This window comes from Trachurus trachurus, assembly GCF_905171665.1.
Source record: "Trachurus trachurus genome assembly, chromosome: 2".
Lineage (NCBI taxonomy): Eukaryota > Metazoa > Chordata > Actinopteri > Carangiformes > Carangidae > Trachurus > Trachurus trachurus.
Genome location: NC_139914.1, coordinates 3,610,620 through 3,623,202, shown reverse-complemented (window position 1 = coordinate 3,623,202; position 12,583 = coordinate 3,610,620). Strand labels below are relative to the sequence as shown.

Genomic DNA, 12,583 nt, shown 5'->3' with positions numbered 1-12,583 from the left:
ATATACACACACACATATATATGTGTGTGTATATATATATATATATATATATTAATAATTAGTCAAAGTATGCGTCTGTGTTTTCGAAATACTCATTGTAATAATTATTTTATTATAAAGCACAAAATCTGTGTTTTAAATTATTTAAAAATAAGTCGTCGCTTGTCTGTGACGTACAACTACTTCCGCCGCCGACGTCATCGCCGTCAGAAAACATGGCGGCGTCCTGTGTGCGGACCGTGGGCTCGCTCCTCGGTAAATGTGGGAATAGCTGCTCCGGTGTAAACACAGTCACGTGGCAGCTGAGCCGACAGGTACAGTGGGATATTATCATTCATAAATCAATCGATCACGTAATGAAAACAGCTGTGGACACGTTATCGATCAATCACAGGCTCAAATCGCAGGCGTCCTTGAGCCAGCAGCTTGTGTTAGCCGACACTAGCAGGACAGATACTGAAATCCGGCTTTGACAGCGGTGTTTTACCTTTATTAATAGTCTGATCGATTATAGATCAACTTGATCTGTATTTATTTAATCGTTAGGACAGTTCGGCTGTAGGTTTCTGGTCGTTGTTGCTTCAGATGTTTAAGCAGGATGTCTGTAGCTAAGCTAACCTGACACATAACAACCGCTCCTCTCCTCCCCATCCTCTCCTCTCATCTCATCTCCCACTTCCTCTCCTCTCCTCCTCCCCCCCATCCTCCTCTTTCTTCTCTCCTCCTCCTTCTTCTCTCCTCTCCTCCTCCCCCATCCTCTCCTTCTTCTCTGCTCTTCCTTCTCCTCTCCTCCTCCTCCTCCTCCTCCTTCTCTCCTCCTCCTCCTCTCCTCTTCCTTCTCCTCTCCTCCTCCTCTTCCCATCCTCCTCCTCTCCTCCCCCCATCCTCCTCTTTCGTCTCTCCTCTTCCTTCTCCTCTCCTTCTCCTCTTCCTTCTTCTCTCCTCACCTCCTCCTCTCTTCCTCCTTCTTCTCTCCTCTCCTCCTCCCCATCCTCTCCTTTCATCTCCTCTCCTCTCCTCTTCTCTCCTCTCCTCTCCTCTCCTCTCCTCTCCTCTCCTCTCCTCTCCTCTCCTCCTCCTCCTCCCCCTCTCCTCTCCCCCTCCTCCCCCTCTCCTCCTCCTCAGGTCCTGAGGAGACAGCTCTGTGTGAGCTCCGTCCTCCTCAGGAAGAACCTGGCGGCCGCGGGGCCTCAGAAGTTCACGGTGGAGTTCATCGAGAAGCAGGTGGAGGAGTTCGACATCGGGAAGCGTCACCTGGCCAACATGATGGGAGAAGACCCCGAGACCTTCACCCAGGAGGACGTAGATGTGAGTCAGTGGGGAAAAGTCTCGTTTCCATTGATTATTGACTGTTTATTAAAAATTTGATCGGCTGCAGGAAGAGTTCAGGACCTTCCAGGGAACTTTCTGCTGGTTATACTTTGTTTTGTAGAGGTTAATGTAAAAGCTATTTTACATTAATGCTCTTTGCTGAAATGTTGCAGTGTTTAAATCAAACTTTTGAAATTAAATAAAACAGAAAAGTATCTTTGCCACTGGCATGGGTTACAAAACATACATGCAAACACGAACAGTAGACAAACACATGACGAAATGCATCATGTATGGTCAACATAAAAAAATTATAGAAAAAAAGGAAAAAATCCAGAGTGCCCAGAAGGTTCGAAACATATGATGAAGATGCTATTTGGTGGGAACATTGGTCAAAAAAGGAAAATCCAAGGCACTCTTCTTCAATAATATAAAAAGCCTTTATTTATACAATGGCTATATCGAATAAAAACATTTGAGTGGGTTACAGCCCACTCAAATGTTTTTTCGATATTATTGAAGAAGATTTTCCTTTTTTGATAAAAAAAAATGATATATGTATAAGTGCTCTAAACACGTTTTCTTGGCATTTATATCATATCATTTTAGGTTATGTAAGCTGCTGGACAATTTGAATTTCCCTCCAGGGGATGAATAAAGTATTTTTCTTCCTCTTCTTCTAAAGCAGAGCAAGTTATATAGTCAGTTCTAACTTTCGTCTTAAAAACGTTTAAAAGTTAAAACATTTCAGGTGTGTGTATGTCTTTCTGTGTGTATTTCCCATGATAAGATCGTAATAATAACAGAATAAGCATAGCAACAGCCTCATAAACTCATCAGAGAGTCACACAGTTGCACTGACTGACCATGAACACACCACCTCTAATGTTTCTGTATAATATTTTACTGTTAATCCGCACTAGATTTGCAAATGTGGACTCATCCGCCGCTGAAAATAGTCCCTGAACAAATACCACTGCTGAGACAGTAATGAGTGTTTTGTATCTGTGTATCTCCAGCCTGGAGGATCTGTTTGTTTCGGTTCTTCCTGGTATTTGTAGTTGTAGTTTTTTCGCGGCCGTGTGTCTGTTTGCCTCAGTCCACAAAATAAAAAGCTCCTCGGTCGGCAGTTGTTGGTGACAAGTGGGGAATTTGTGCTCGACAGCTCCTCGGGGATATTCAGTCCAGCGATTATCCTCTCCTCTGAAGCTCTGCAGGGAGGCGCAGGGAGTTTCTGGAGTGTAAACACACACAGCTCTGCAGTCGTCACACAACTTTATTTTGTTTTTGATTTTGATTTTATTTTGTACTATTTTGACAAACACTCCAATCCACAAGCCACTTTGAACAGAGGTGTGTGTCGTTTGAAGGCTCCACTCTCTTCACATCATCATCATCATCATCATTAGCACCGGTGGAGGTGGAGGGAGTGAGGGGGTTAATTCGCTGCGTCAGGGGCATTAGCAACACCCTCAAACACACACACACATGCTGCCTATTTGAGATTTTTGGCAAATACCGTTGGTCGCCCTCGCCACTCCAGCCACTTAGTCTGATTTCCCAGCCCCCCCCCCCCCCCCCCCCCCCCCCCCCCCTCGCCTGGCTCCCCAGCGTCCCTCACATGTAATGAAGACAGCAGACGGTGGCGGGCTGTGAAAGCTAAAGTGACGGCGAGCACCCAACCCCCCCACCTCACCCCCCCCACCCAGGGACATTTTTGGCGGACTGGAGGAGAGAGGAGCGTGGTGGAGAGTCCAGTCTGCTCAGGTGTGACGGTGACAAAGACCCAGGAAAAATCAAAGCGATGTTTACAGCTGGGGGGTTAATTTAACTCTGGATGCTCGCCACACACACTAACACACACACACACAGCACTTTGTGACTCGTTTGACCTTTGAAAACTTTTGTTCTGACTCAAAGCTGCATCATCTGCTGCTGCTGCCGACGATGACTTTTAATCTCCCGGCCGCCTCCATTCAAACTAATGCCACATCTTGTGCTGCACATTTGTATGAAACGTGCTTTATAAATAAAGATTGATTTGATTTAATTTGATGGAAGTAGAGATTTGCTGCAGCTTCAGCTTCTCAAACACCGTCATTTTCATTTTTTTTGCTCTGCTGTGAGCTGAATTATTCTTTTGTAGGAGCAAAACAATGAGCTAACTAATGAGAGCTAAAGATATTCATTGTTAATTAGTTTGTCAATTAGTATTTTTATTGACTGATCGATCAGTTTGTTTATGGATAAAACAGTTAAAGGGATAGTTCAACATTTTTGGCAAATTGGCCCATTGCTATAATCCCTATAGTCATAGCAGTAGGTTTGTTACCTTTAATTGTCGGTGCAAGCTGTTTTTAGAATGGCGGAGCAGAGCCGTGAGCTGCTCAGAGCTACGCTACGGAGGCTCATGGGATTTCTTGGTTTCCCTCATCAAACTCATCAAATACACAATCCAACAACTCCACAACGCTCTGGTGGACAAGTTGTGACCTGCACATTCACCACGCTATGAGATAATAACACAACGTTACCAGACAGAGTTGTTTTAGAGGGAAATTCATGCGCGTTCCCGTTTGGGGCAGTTTTTCGGCAAAACAGTCTCTGTATTTTATGGCAATGGGCCAATTTGCCAAAATGTTGAACTATCCCTTAACAATGAATCACGTCTATCACTGAGACGCTGTCGATTCCACCGTGTCGGTTTCACTGTCTTCTTCTCCCTCCTCTGTCACTCTGTCTCAATCCGCCATATTGTCCCGAGGCTCAGGGGACACACAGGTGTGTCTTCATCTGTTCTCCCTGTCTCTCCCGTTTCCTCCTCTCTCTTTATCCTTTACCTTCTCCTCGATTGCCTCCCCTCCTCCCCACCTCCCCCCTCCCACACACACACACACACACACACACACACACACACATGTATCCAGTCCTTTTCTCTCTGCTTTCCGTCGTTTTGACAACCTTAAAGGCAGCAACCTGCTCCCTCCGCGCAGCACCTGCTGCCTCACTAATTGAAGCGACAGAGAGGAGTAAAAAAGAAGAAGAGGAGGAGGAGGAGGAGGAGAGATGGTGGGATGGAGGATGGAGAGAGAGAGAGATGAACAGACTGTCTTGATGAGTGTGGCGGGGCCAACACACTTCCTGTCTCCCTCTCCTCGCTCACACACACACACACACACACACACGGTGCCATCTGTAGCCCTGCTAATAACACTGAGAGGATGAACTTGGAGTGAACTGTTGGACGTCCACAGTGTCCTCTGCTCGCTGTCAACAAAGACAAAAACTTGTGCCTTTTTCTGCTTGTTTTCTCCTCTAACTCTACCGCCACACACACACACACACACACACACACACGCTCGCTCTCCCCTTTCCTTGAACCCTGCGGCGGCAGCTTGCGCCTCCTCTCCTCTGTCACGCCGCTGTGACCTCTGTGGTCGTGGACGTGTCAGCGTTGTGTCAGTGGATCTATCAAGCTGCCATCTCTGCTTCTACTCTTTCTTTTATTTATTAATTTCTCTCTCTCTCTCTCTTTCGTCCACAGAGGAGCATCGCCTACCTGTTCCCCTCCGGCCTGTTTGACAAGAAAGCCCAGCCTCTCATGAAGGTACGTGTGTGTGTGTGTGTGTGTGTGGCTGAGTCGTAACTTTATTTTTATTGACCTTTCGTTTCATTTTCTTTTGTTGTTTTTCTTTGTTTTCTTTGTTTCTTTGTTTTCTTTCTTTTGTTCTTAAAAAATAAACCACAACCATTCACTCATCACCTGTGAAGTGTTGGTTTATATATAATTTAAAATAAAAATGGCCAGCTAATAAAAAATGAAATCTGTTGATGGGTTTATAGATGAAATGAATTAAATATTTCCGGTTCTTTTGCAGCATCCGGATGAAATATTCCCCAGACAGAGAGGTAGGTGATGCTGTGATCACACAGGTGCATCTCAATAAATAAGAATATCATGGAAAAAAAGTTTATTGATGTCAGTAGTTCAATTCAAAAAGTGGAACTAACACATTATATACATCCATTACACACAGAATGAAACATTTCATGTCTTTATTTGTTGCATTTCTGTTATTTCTAATGATTATGGCTCACATTTAATGAAGACTTAAAATTCAGTATCTCAAAAATGTAAGTATTTCCATCTTGGTTGGGGCTATTTGACTTCAACTAGTGGAAATTGACTTTTCCATGATATTCCAATTTATTGAGATGCGCCTGTAGATTATAGATTATAGATTATTTGTCACAATAAATGAGTGAGCTGCCTCTAGTCTGAACTGATGGTGTTTTTACAGCCGTGCAGTGGGGAGCAGACGGCCGGCCGTTCCACTCCCTGTTCTACACCGGCAAACAGTCGTACTACTCCCTGATGCACGTGAGTTACCTGAGGTGAAGGTGAATCTTCATCCCGCTCTAAATCCTCACCTCTTCCTCACTTCCCTCGGGTCATATCCCATTCAGAGAGAGAGAGAAAGTTGAGAGACCACATCACATCTCCTTCTCCTCCACGCAGCTGAATAGACAGAGGTGAACCTGAGCTGCAGAGGAGCTGAGGTTTATTCTCACTGTCTCGGACTCGATGTAGTTTCTTTTTTTTTATAGATAAAAACCAAGAAGGAAATTGAAAGCGGGCCAACAGGGGGCAGCACCGGTCTCACTCTGCCTTTTAGAGACGGTTATAGAAACAGGAAAAGAACAGATGATGATGAACCATCAGAGGTGTTTCTCCTCCTCCTCCTCCTCCTCCCGTCTGTGGCCGGCCGCCGACCTTGTTCAAAGACGCTTCACAGACAATAGACGTGTCTGTATCTGAAACACAGACAGACGCACCGTAGCTGGATATTGGTCACACTCTTTACACACACACACACACACACACACACACACACACACACACACACACACACACACACACACACAGTGTTGTGCCCTGCAGCCACAGCCTCGGCCCCCTGCTGCTGGTTTAAATAGGTATGTCAGACAGTCTGAGAGCAGGAGCTGCCTGGCTGCATGATCGCAGCCTCGATCACACTCCTCCTTCTCCTGCTTCCTCCCTTGTTTCCTCCTCCACCCTCTCTCTCTCTTTCTCTCTCTCCCCCTCTCTCTCTCTCTCTCTCTCTGATTGAAAAGAAGGAGTGCAGCAGCAGCAGCAGCAGCAGCAGCAGCAGCAGCAGCAGCAGCAGCAGCAGCTCCAGCTCAGACTCAAACGGATCCAGATCTGGCTCCTCTCTCCTCCTTTTCATCCGGCCAATCCATGCGAATTATTTCTGCCCATTGTAGAGCCCAGTGTTTGCAAACGTGTAACGCAAGCCCCTTATCCAACACCACCGACCCCCCCCCTCCTCCCTCCTCCTCCTCCTCCTCCCCTTCCCCTTCGTCCTCCAGCTCTCTCTTTTTTCTCTGATTTTCTATTACGTGTTTTTTTTTTTTTTTTTGCAAAGAAAATTGGTTTTTGCTTGATGTTTGCTTTTTTGGTTGCCCCCCCCTTCTCTCTCCTCTCCTCTCCTCTCCTCCCACCCCTCCTCCTCCTCCTCCTCCCCCCCCACCCCTCTGTCGCTGGTCGGAGTGGCAGCGGATTAGGTACACTCTATCAAGAAGGAATTAAACAAACATCTGGTGAATAATTGACGGGGAAATGAGTTCTCACTGAGGCGCGGGGCGGCTGGGGGGGGGGGGGGGGGTGTCTGCCTCGGGGACGTGACCAGCATGCCCCCCCCCCCCCCCCCCCCCACCAACCCCCTACCTCCACCACCTCCACCTCCATCAACCCCCACCAAACTAACTTGAACATTTGTTCACAATCGCACCTTGATTTTCTATTGGCTCAGATGAAGGCTCATTTTTCTATTAACTCCTGTAAAAACTAAAAAAGTAAAAAAAAAAAAGTAAAAAAAATGTTAAAAAAGTAAATAGTAGTAACAAATAAATTGTAAAAAAAAAATAATAATTTTGATCCAAAACGTTAGAAAAGGTTATAAAAATTGCAGCTGGCTTTGGGGAATAATTTGACAGGCCACGTGCAATACCGTCTTCGTCCACCAGTGGGCTCCTCCTGTTCACACACGGAATAAAAACTACTAAATAAAACTGTCTCCAGACAACAAGCACCTGCTGCTAACGGGAAGATTGTTTTGGTAACCCTGTAATGTACAGGCTGTTAATTACGTGATAATGGCAAGAAATAGAAATTAATTGCGTCATAAGGTCTAGAAATAGCCTAGAAATAACAGTCAATTTCACAGTTGTCAAGAAATATAGCCAATAACTACTGATTGCATAGAAATAGCCCAGAAATAATGGTCAATTGCAAGGACTTGGTGGAGAAAAATTCTGGCCTTTCCCAAAAAATTCAAAGCATGAAAAGCGTGGGTAATCTTTTACCTTTATGAAAAACATGACATTACTATGAAATGACTGTTATTTCGAGGGTATTCCTTGATATTACTCTGCAATTAATTGTTATTTCTTGGCTATTTCTTTACATTATCACGTAATTAACGGCCTGTAAATTGAAGGGTTACCATTGTTTTTTATATTTCATCCTGGAACGTCTTATCGCTGATGTTTCACATTCGTCCTTCACGTTGCCGTCGTTGTTTCTGGTGAATTTCAGGAGCTGTACGACAAAATCCAAAAGCTGGAGAAGCACCAGGACCGTCTGAGGGCCAAAGGACTTTTCTCCGAGAATCCCAAACAGATGTAGGTCGAGACGGGAAGTTTGTTTTTTTGTATTTTTATTTTATTTTTGTCAGGTCGGAGTGATAACAAGGTGATTTGTGTCCCTGCAGCTCTCTGGGAATGAGCCGCTGGCTGACGAAGGAGGAGATGGAGGCGGTGCTGGTGGAGACCATCTCCACCCACGATGTAAGAGCCGACTGCGTCTCCTCCTCTTCCTCTTCCTCTTCCTCTTCCTCTTCCTCCTCCTCTTCCTCTTCCTCTTCCTCCTCCTCTTCCTTCACCGACACCGATGTTGTGTTTCTCCTCCTCAGTACGCTCACCTGGTCCAGCTGATGGAGCGGCTGCTGTCCATGCCCTACTGCGCCGTGGAGGAGGAGTTCGTGCTGCGTTACCGCCGGCAACTGGAGGCGCAGGCCAGCAGGCAGGCGGTGCCGACGCTGGAGAGGGACGACAGGGGCGTGGCCTACAGCACGGCAGAGGGTGGGGACACACAACCTGCTAAACTTTAAACTTTATTGACTGTTTTGTTTTAACACACATGTATACAACATGTCTCTTTTTCTTTAGTTTGTTTGCAGTTATGATCAGGATGTTTCCTTCCTTTCCTCAAATTAGGCATTGAAACGGCCCTTTACTCATTGTTCATGTTGTAAAATGTACTGGTTAAAGGGATAATTCAACATTTTGGCAAATTGGCCCATTACGATAATCCCTATAGTCATAGCAGTAGGTTTGTTACCTTTAATTGTCGGTGCAAGCTATTTTTAGAACGGTGGAGCAGAGCCGTGAGCTGCTCAGAGCTACGCTACGGAGGCTCATGGGATTTCTTGGTTTCCCTCATCAAACTCATCAGATACACAACACACAACAACTCCAAAACGCTCTGGTGGACAAGTTGTGACCTGCACATTCACCACGCTATGAGATAATAACACAACGTTACCAGACAGAGTTGTTTTAGAGGTAAATACAGAGACTGCTTGCTGAAAAACTGCCCCCGAAGGAAACTCACATCAGCGTTTTTGCATGAATTTACCTCGAAAACAACTCAACTAAAAATAGCTTGCACCGACAATTGAGGTAACAATCGGCCAATTCGCCAAAATGTTGAACTATCCCTTTAAGGTCAGATCTTTAAAATTTGACATTTTGAGGCAGAAAACCCCTGATTCCAAGTTTTATCTTCGATTTTGTCGACAAAACACAACTCATTTAGGTTTAAAAGAGTGTTGTCGTGGTATTTTGATAAGAAAAAGGAGGTAAAGTTGTGTTTGTGTGTTTTTTCTCTCCCAGGCCGTAGGAAGACGTCCACCTCCTCCGTCGTCCTCCGGGACTGCGGCTCGGGACACGTCACCGTCAACGGACAGGACTACGTGCGCTTCTTCACGGTGCTGCAGGACAGGTGAGCGGGACGGCGGCTTCACACACACGGACACCACTTCCTTTAAGAACGATGCGCGACATGACACATCGAACCCCCCATCCCCCTCTGCTGAGAGAAAAAAAAAAAAATTAAGAAGCAGCTTTTTCACTCTTCACAGCATCGCCTGTTTTTTTTTTTTTTTTATATATTTATCTCCTTGTAGTAAGTTAATTACACAGTTGAGTGAGTGTGTGTGTGTGTGGATGTCCAGGGCTGGTGTTGTCATGCAGTGTGAGGATGGGCTGTAATTGGAGCAGAGAGGTGACAATTGACTTTGTCAGCAGCCATAGGCCATTCAGCCCGAGACGCCATCCAGAACACAGACACTTTCTCTTTCACACACACTCACTCACACACACACACAGACACACAGACACACTCTACCTTATCCCATTCCTGCTGAGTCAGAAGTTACTCTGTAATATGTGGCGGTGAGATTGTAAGAGAAAGCTTTTCAGTGGCTGGGATCCTCTCTGCTTGTCTGAAAACTCACCCAACCAGACATTAAATTAGCTAAGCCTCTGCTGTTGATACCACTATCTGTAAAATAGCACACACTCCTGCTCTGCCTATTCAACCACTCCTCATTCTTTCACCTCCTTTTTTTTTGCTCTCCATTATCTCCTGGTCATTTTCTTCTCCTCCTTCTCCTCCTTCTTCTTCCTCATCATCTTCTTTCTCTCCGCCCTTCAGAGAGCAGCTGATGTTCCCGCTCCAGTTCATGGGCGTGCTGGGACGCTTCGACCTGGAGTGCACGGTGAGCGGCGGCGGGCGGTCCGGCCAGGCGGGGGCGCTGCGGCTCGCCATCTCCCGCGCCCTCCTCAGCTTCCTGTCCGACGGAGACATGGAGACAATGAGACAAGGTGGGGGTTCCTGAGTAATAATATAATCAGATCGTTTTGCCAAAATTCTTACTGTTTTGGGTATCTCTTTAATTTACAGGCCGCTAATTACATGATAATGTGAATAAATAGCCAAGAAATAACAATTAATTGCATTGTAATGTCAAGAAATTGCCTAGAAACTGTCAATTTCTTAGTCATGTCATGTTTTTCTTAAAAGCAAAAGATTACACATGCTTTTCATGCTTTGAATTTGCAAGTTCTTGCAATTGACTGTTATTTCTGGGGGTTTTCTACACAATCAATAGTTATTTCTTGTCTCTATTTCTCTACATTACTATGAAATTATATATTTTTAGGCTATTTCTAGACATTATGACGTAATTAATTGTTATTTCTTGGCTATTTCTTGACATTATCACGTAATTAGCAACATGTAAATTAAAGGTTTACCCTGTTTTGCAATGAATTTTTTAGCCTCATCTTTGTAGTCACAAGCCACGCCCACAGGAAATGACTGCTGTTGTTCTGATGCATTTTGTCAAGTTCACGGCTAAAAAAGTTCTGCAGCAGGAGTTCAGGCTGAGGTGAAGCTTGTTTGGGGAAAAAAAAAAGAGATGGATCTGAAACCTCAGGAGGCGTCAAAATGTTGCTCCTGTGCACAAACGAATAAATAAAACTCTTAACAGTTCAAAATGCAGTTGAACAAAATATAGAAACAATAAATATCTAAGATGATTTGCTCCTTCATCCACCCATTTCATTTCTTCTTTGTCATTTTCCAGCTGGGCTGCTGACCCCCGACCCCAGAGTGAGGGAGAGGAAGAAGCCGGGACAGGAGGGAGCGAGGAAGAAGTTCACCTGGAAGAAACGCTGAGGAAGAGGAGGAGGAAGAGGAGGAGGAGGAGGAGGGATGAACTCACCTGAACTCAGATGTGAAGCGTTGCCGTGGCTCCCGTACGAACTGACGTCATGTCGTCTGTGTGGAGCCTCTTTGTGCTCTCTCTTTCTCTCTCACACACGGACGCCATGTTTTCACGGCGCTGCTGCAGCGAGCGTCCTCAGCCACCAGATGGAGCCGTCTGTCCACAGATCAATGGGAAAGGAGCAATGTGATTATCAGTATATTAAGTCAATAAATTAAGTTTTTCATATAAACAAACACTTTCTGTGCATCTTGTTCTCTTTGGTTCTTGTTATGGTTGTGATAAATAACTGAATGTAACCACTGGACTTGTTGTTGCTCAATTTTGATGCATTTTAGTTACATTTTTTAGATATTTATTAATAACTTTGGTTTAATTCAGGCAGCACATGAGCAAAGTTCAAATGTGATTAACATGGCACGATTTAGAAAAAGCATTTGCAGCACATTCAGATATATAATATGAGCCCTATATTACCCATAATGCAACCAACAGCCAGATTAATCACCCTGGGGGTGCGGTGTAGAAATCTGCTGCTCATATCGAGCTCCACTAAACATGGCAGTGTTATAATTTCCCCAGGCACCACAAACCCACCAGAGCTGACCCTGATTAGTTGATTATTGGCAGAAAATTCACTGTGGGAACAATTTTGATAAATTATTTGCATTTTTTTTTTTACTGGACAGTCTGAATTTTCCCTTTTCCCCATTTCCAAATGTGACATGTTTATATTCTTCAAGATTTTGTGTTTTTCTTTTCCTACACTGGGTGTCAAAAATATGTGAGCAGGTTTTCCACTTGGTTGTTATGAACACCTTTGATCACAAGGTGTCGCCAAATGAACATGAATGTGAAACAGGTGAGTTTCTGCTCATTTGTAACGTAACGCACCTGTTTCTATTAGAGAATAATCAGGTCATGGATTGGAGCGGGAGTGATGAATAAATAATAAAGTGGTAAATTAACAGTTGAACATAGGCTAAATGAAATTGTTTAGAATAAAACAATAGGCTATGTATATTATTGATGGGTTAAGTGGGTTTTTATTTTTTATTTTTAAGTCTAAATATAAAACCGTACACTTGTTTTTTGATAGTAATCCATGATTGATCATGTGACAGCCAGGTCCACTCCACCTGTGATCAGCTGGCTCTTGAAGAGAAGAGGTGGAGGCAGCGGGTGGAGAGGTGGAGTCACGCATCCTCCCATTGGCTGCCGGTCCAGACAGGCGTACGAGACAGATTACTACAGCCGAATCCAGAGAGCCGTGTGCGGGCTGATCAGCAGCAGCAGCAGCAGCAGCAGCAGCAGCAGCAGCAGAGTCGGCTCTACCTGTCCTCCATTTCGGATCTAAACGTGGAGGCGGAGGGCGGTGCTGCTGGTGGTGGTAGTGG

General features: G+C 44.9%; 1 protein-coding gene across 1 annotated transcript; it reads left to right on the top strand.

Annotated features, from left to right (window-relative positions):
• Positions 1-204: 204 nt before the first annotated feature.
• Positions 205-11,422, top strand: mrps9 (mitochondrial ribosomal protein S9). Its single transcript, XM_083986338.1, has 11 exons — positions 205-314; positions 1,126-1,308; positions 4,856-4,918; positions 5,190-5,220; positions 5,613-5,692; positions 7,931-8,016; positions 8,106-8,181; positions 8,307-8,475; positions 9,289-9,397; positions 10,112-10,281; positions 11,046-11,422. Exons 1-11 carry the CDS (start codon positions 216-218, stop codon positions 11,135-11,137), a joined length of 1,158 nt encoding a protein of 385 aa, XP_083842464.1. The 5' UTR covers positions 205-215; the 3' UTR covers positions 11,138-11,422.
• Positions 11,423-12,583: the final 1,161 nt, after the last annotated feature.

Bases quoted from the DNA above. Each gene is read 5' to 3' on its own strand.
- mrps9 (XM_083986338.1), top strand. From the start codon at position 216: ATGGCGGCGTCCTGTGTGCGGACCGTGGGCTCGCTCCTCGGTAAATGT. The intron at 8,182-8,306 runs GTAAGAGCCGAC...TCTCCTCCTCAG, and splicing joins AGACCATCTCCACCCACGAT to TACGCTCACCTGGTCCAGCT. The intron at 10,282-11,045 runs GTGGGGGTTCCT...GTCATTTTCCAG, and splicing joins CATGGAGACAATGAGACAAG to CTGGGCTGCTGACCCCCGAC.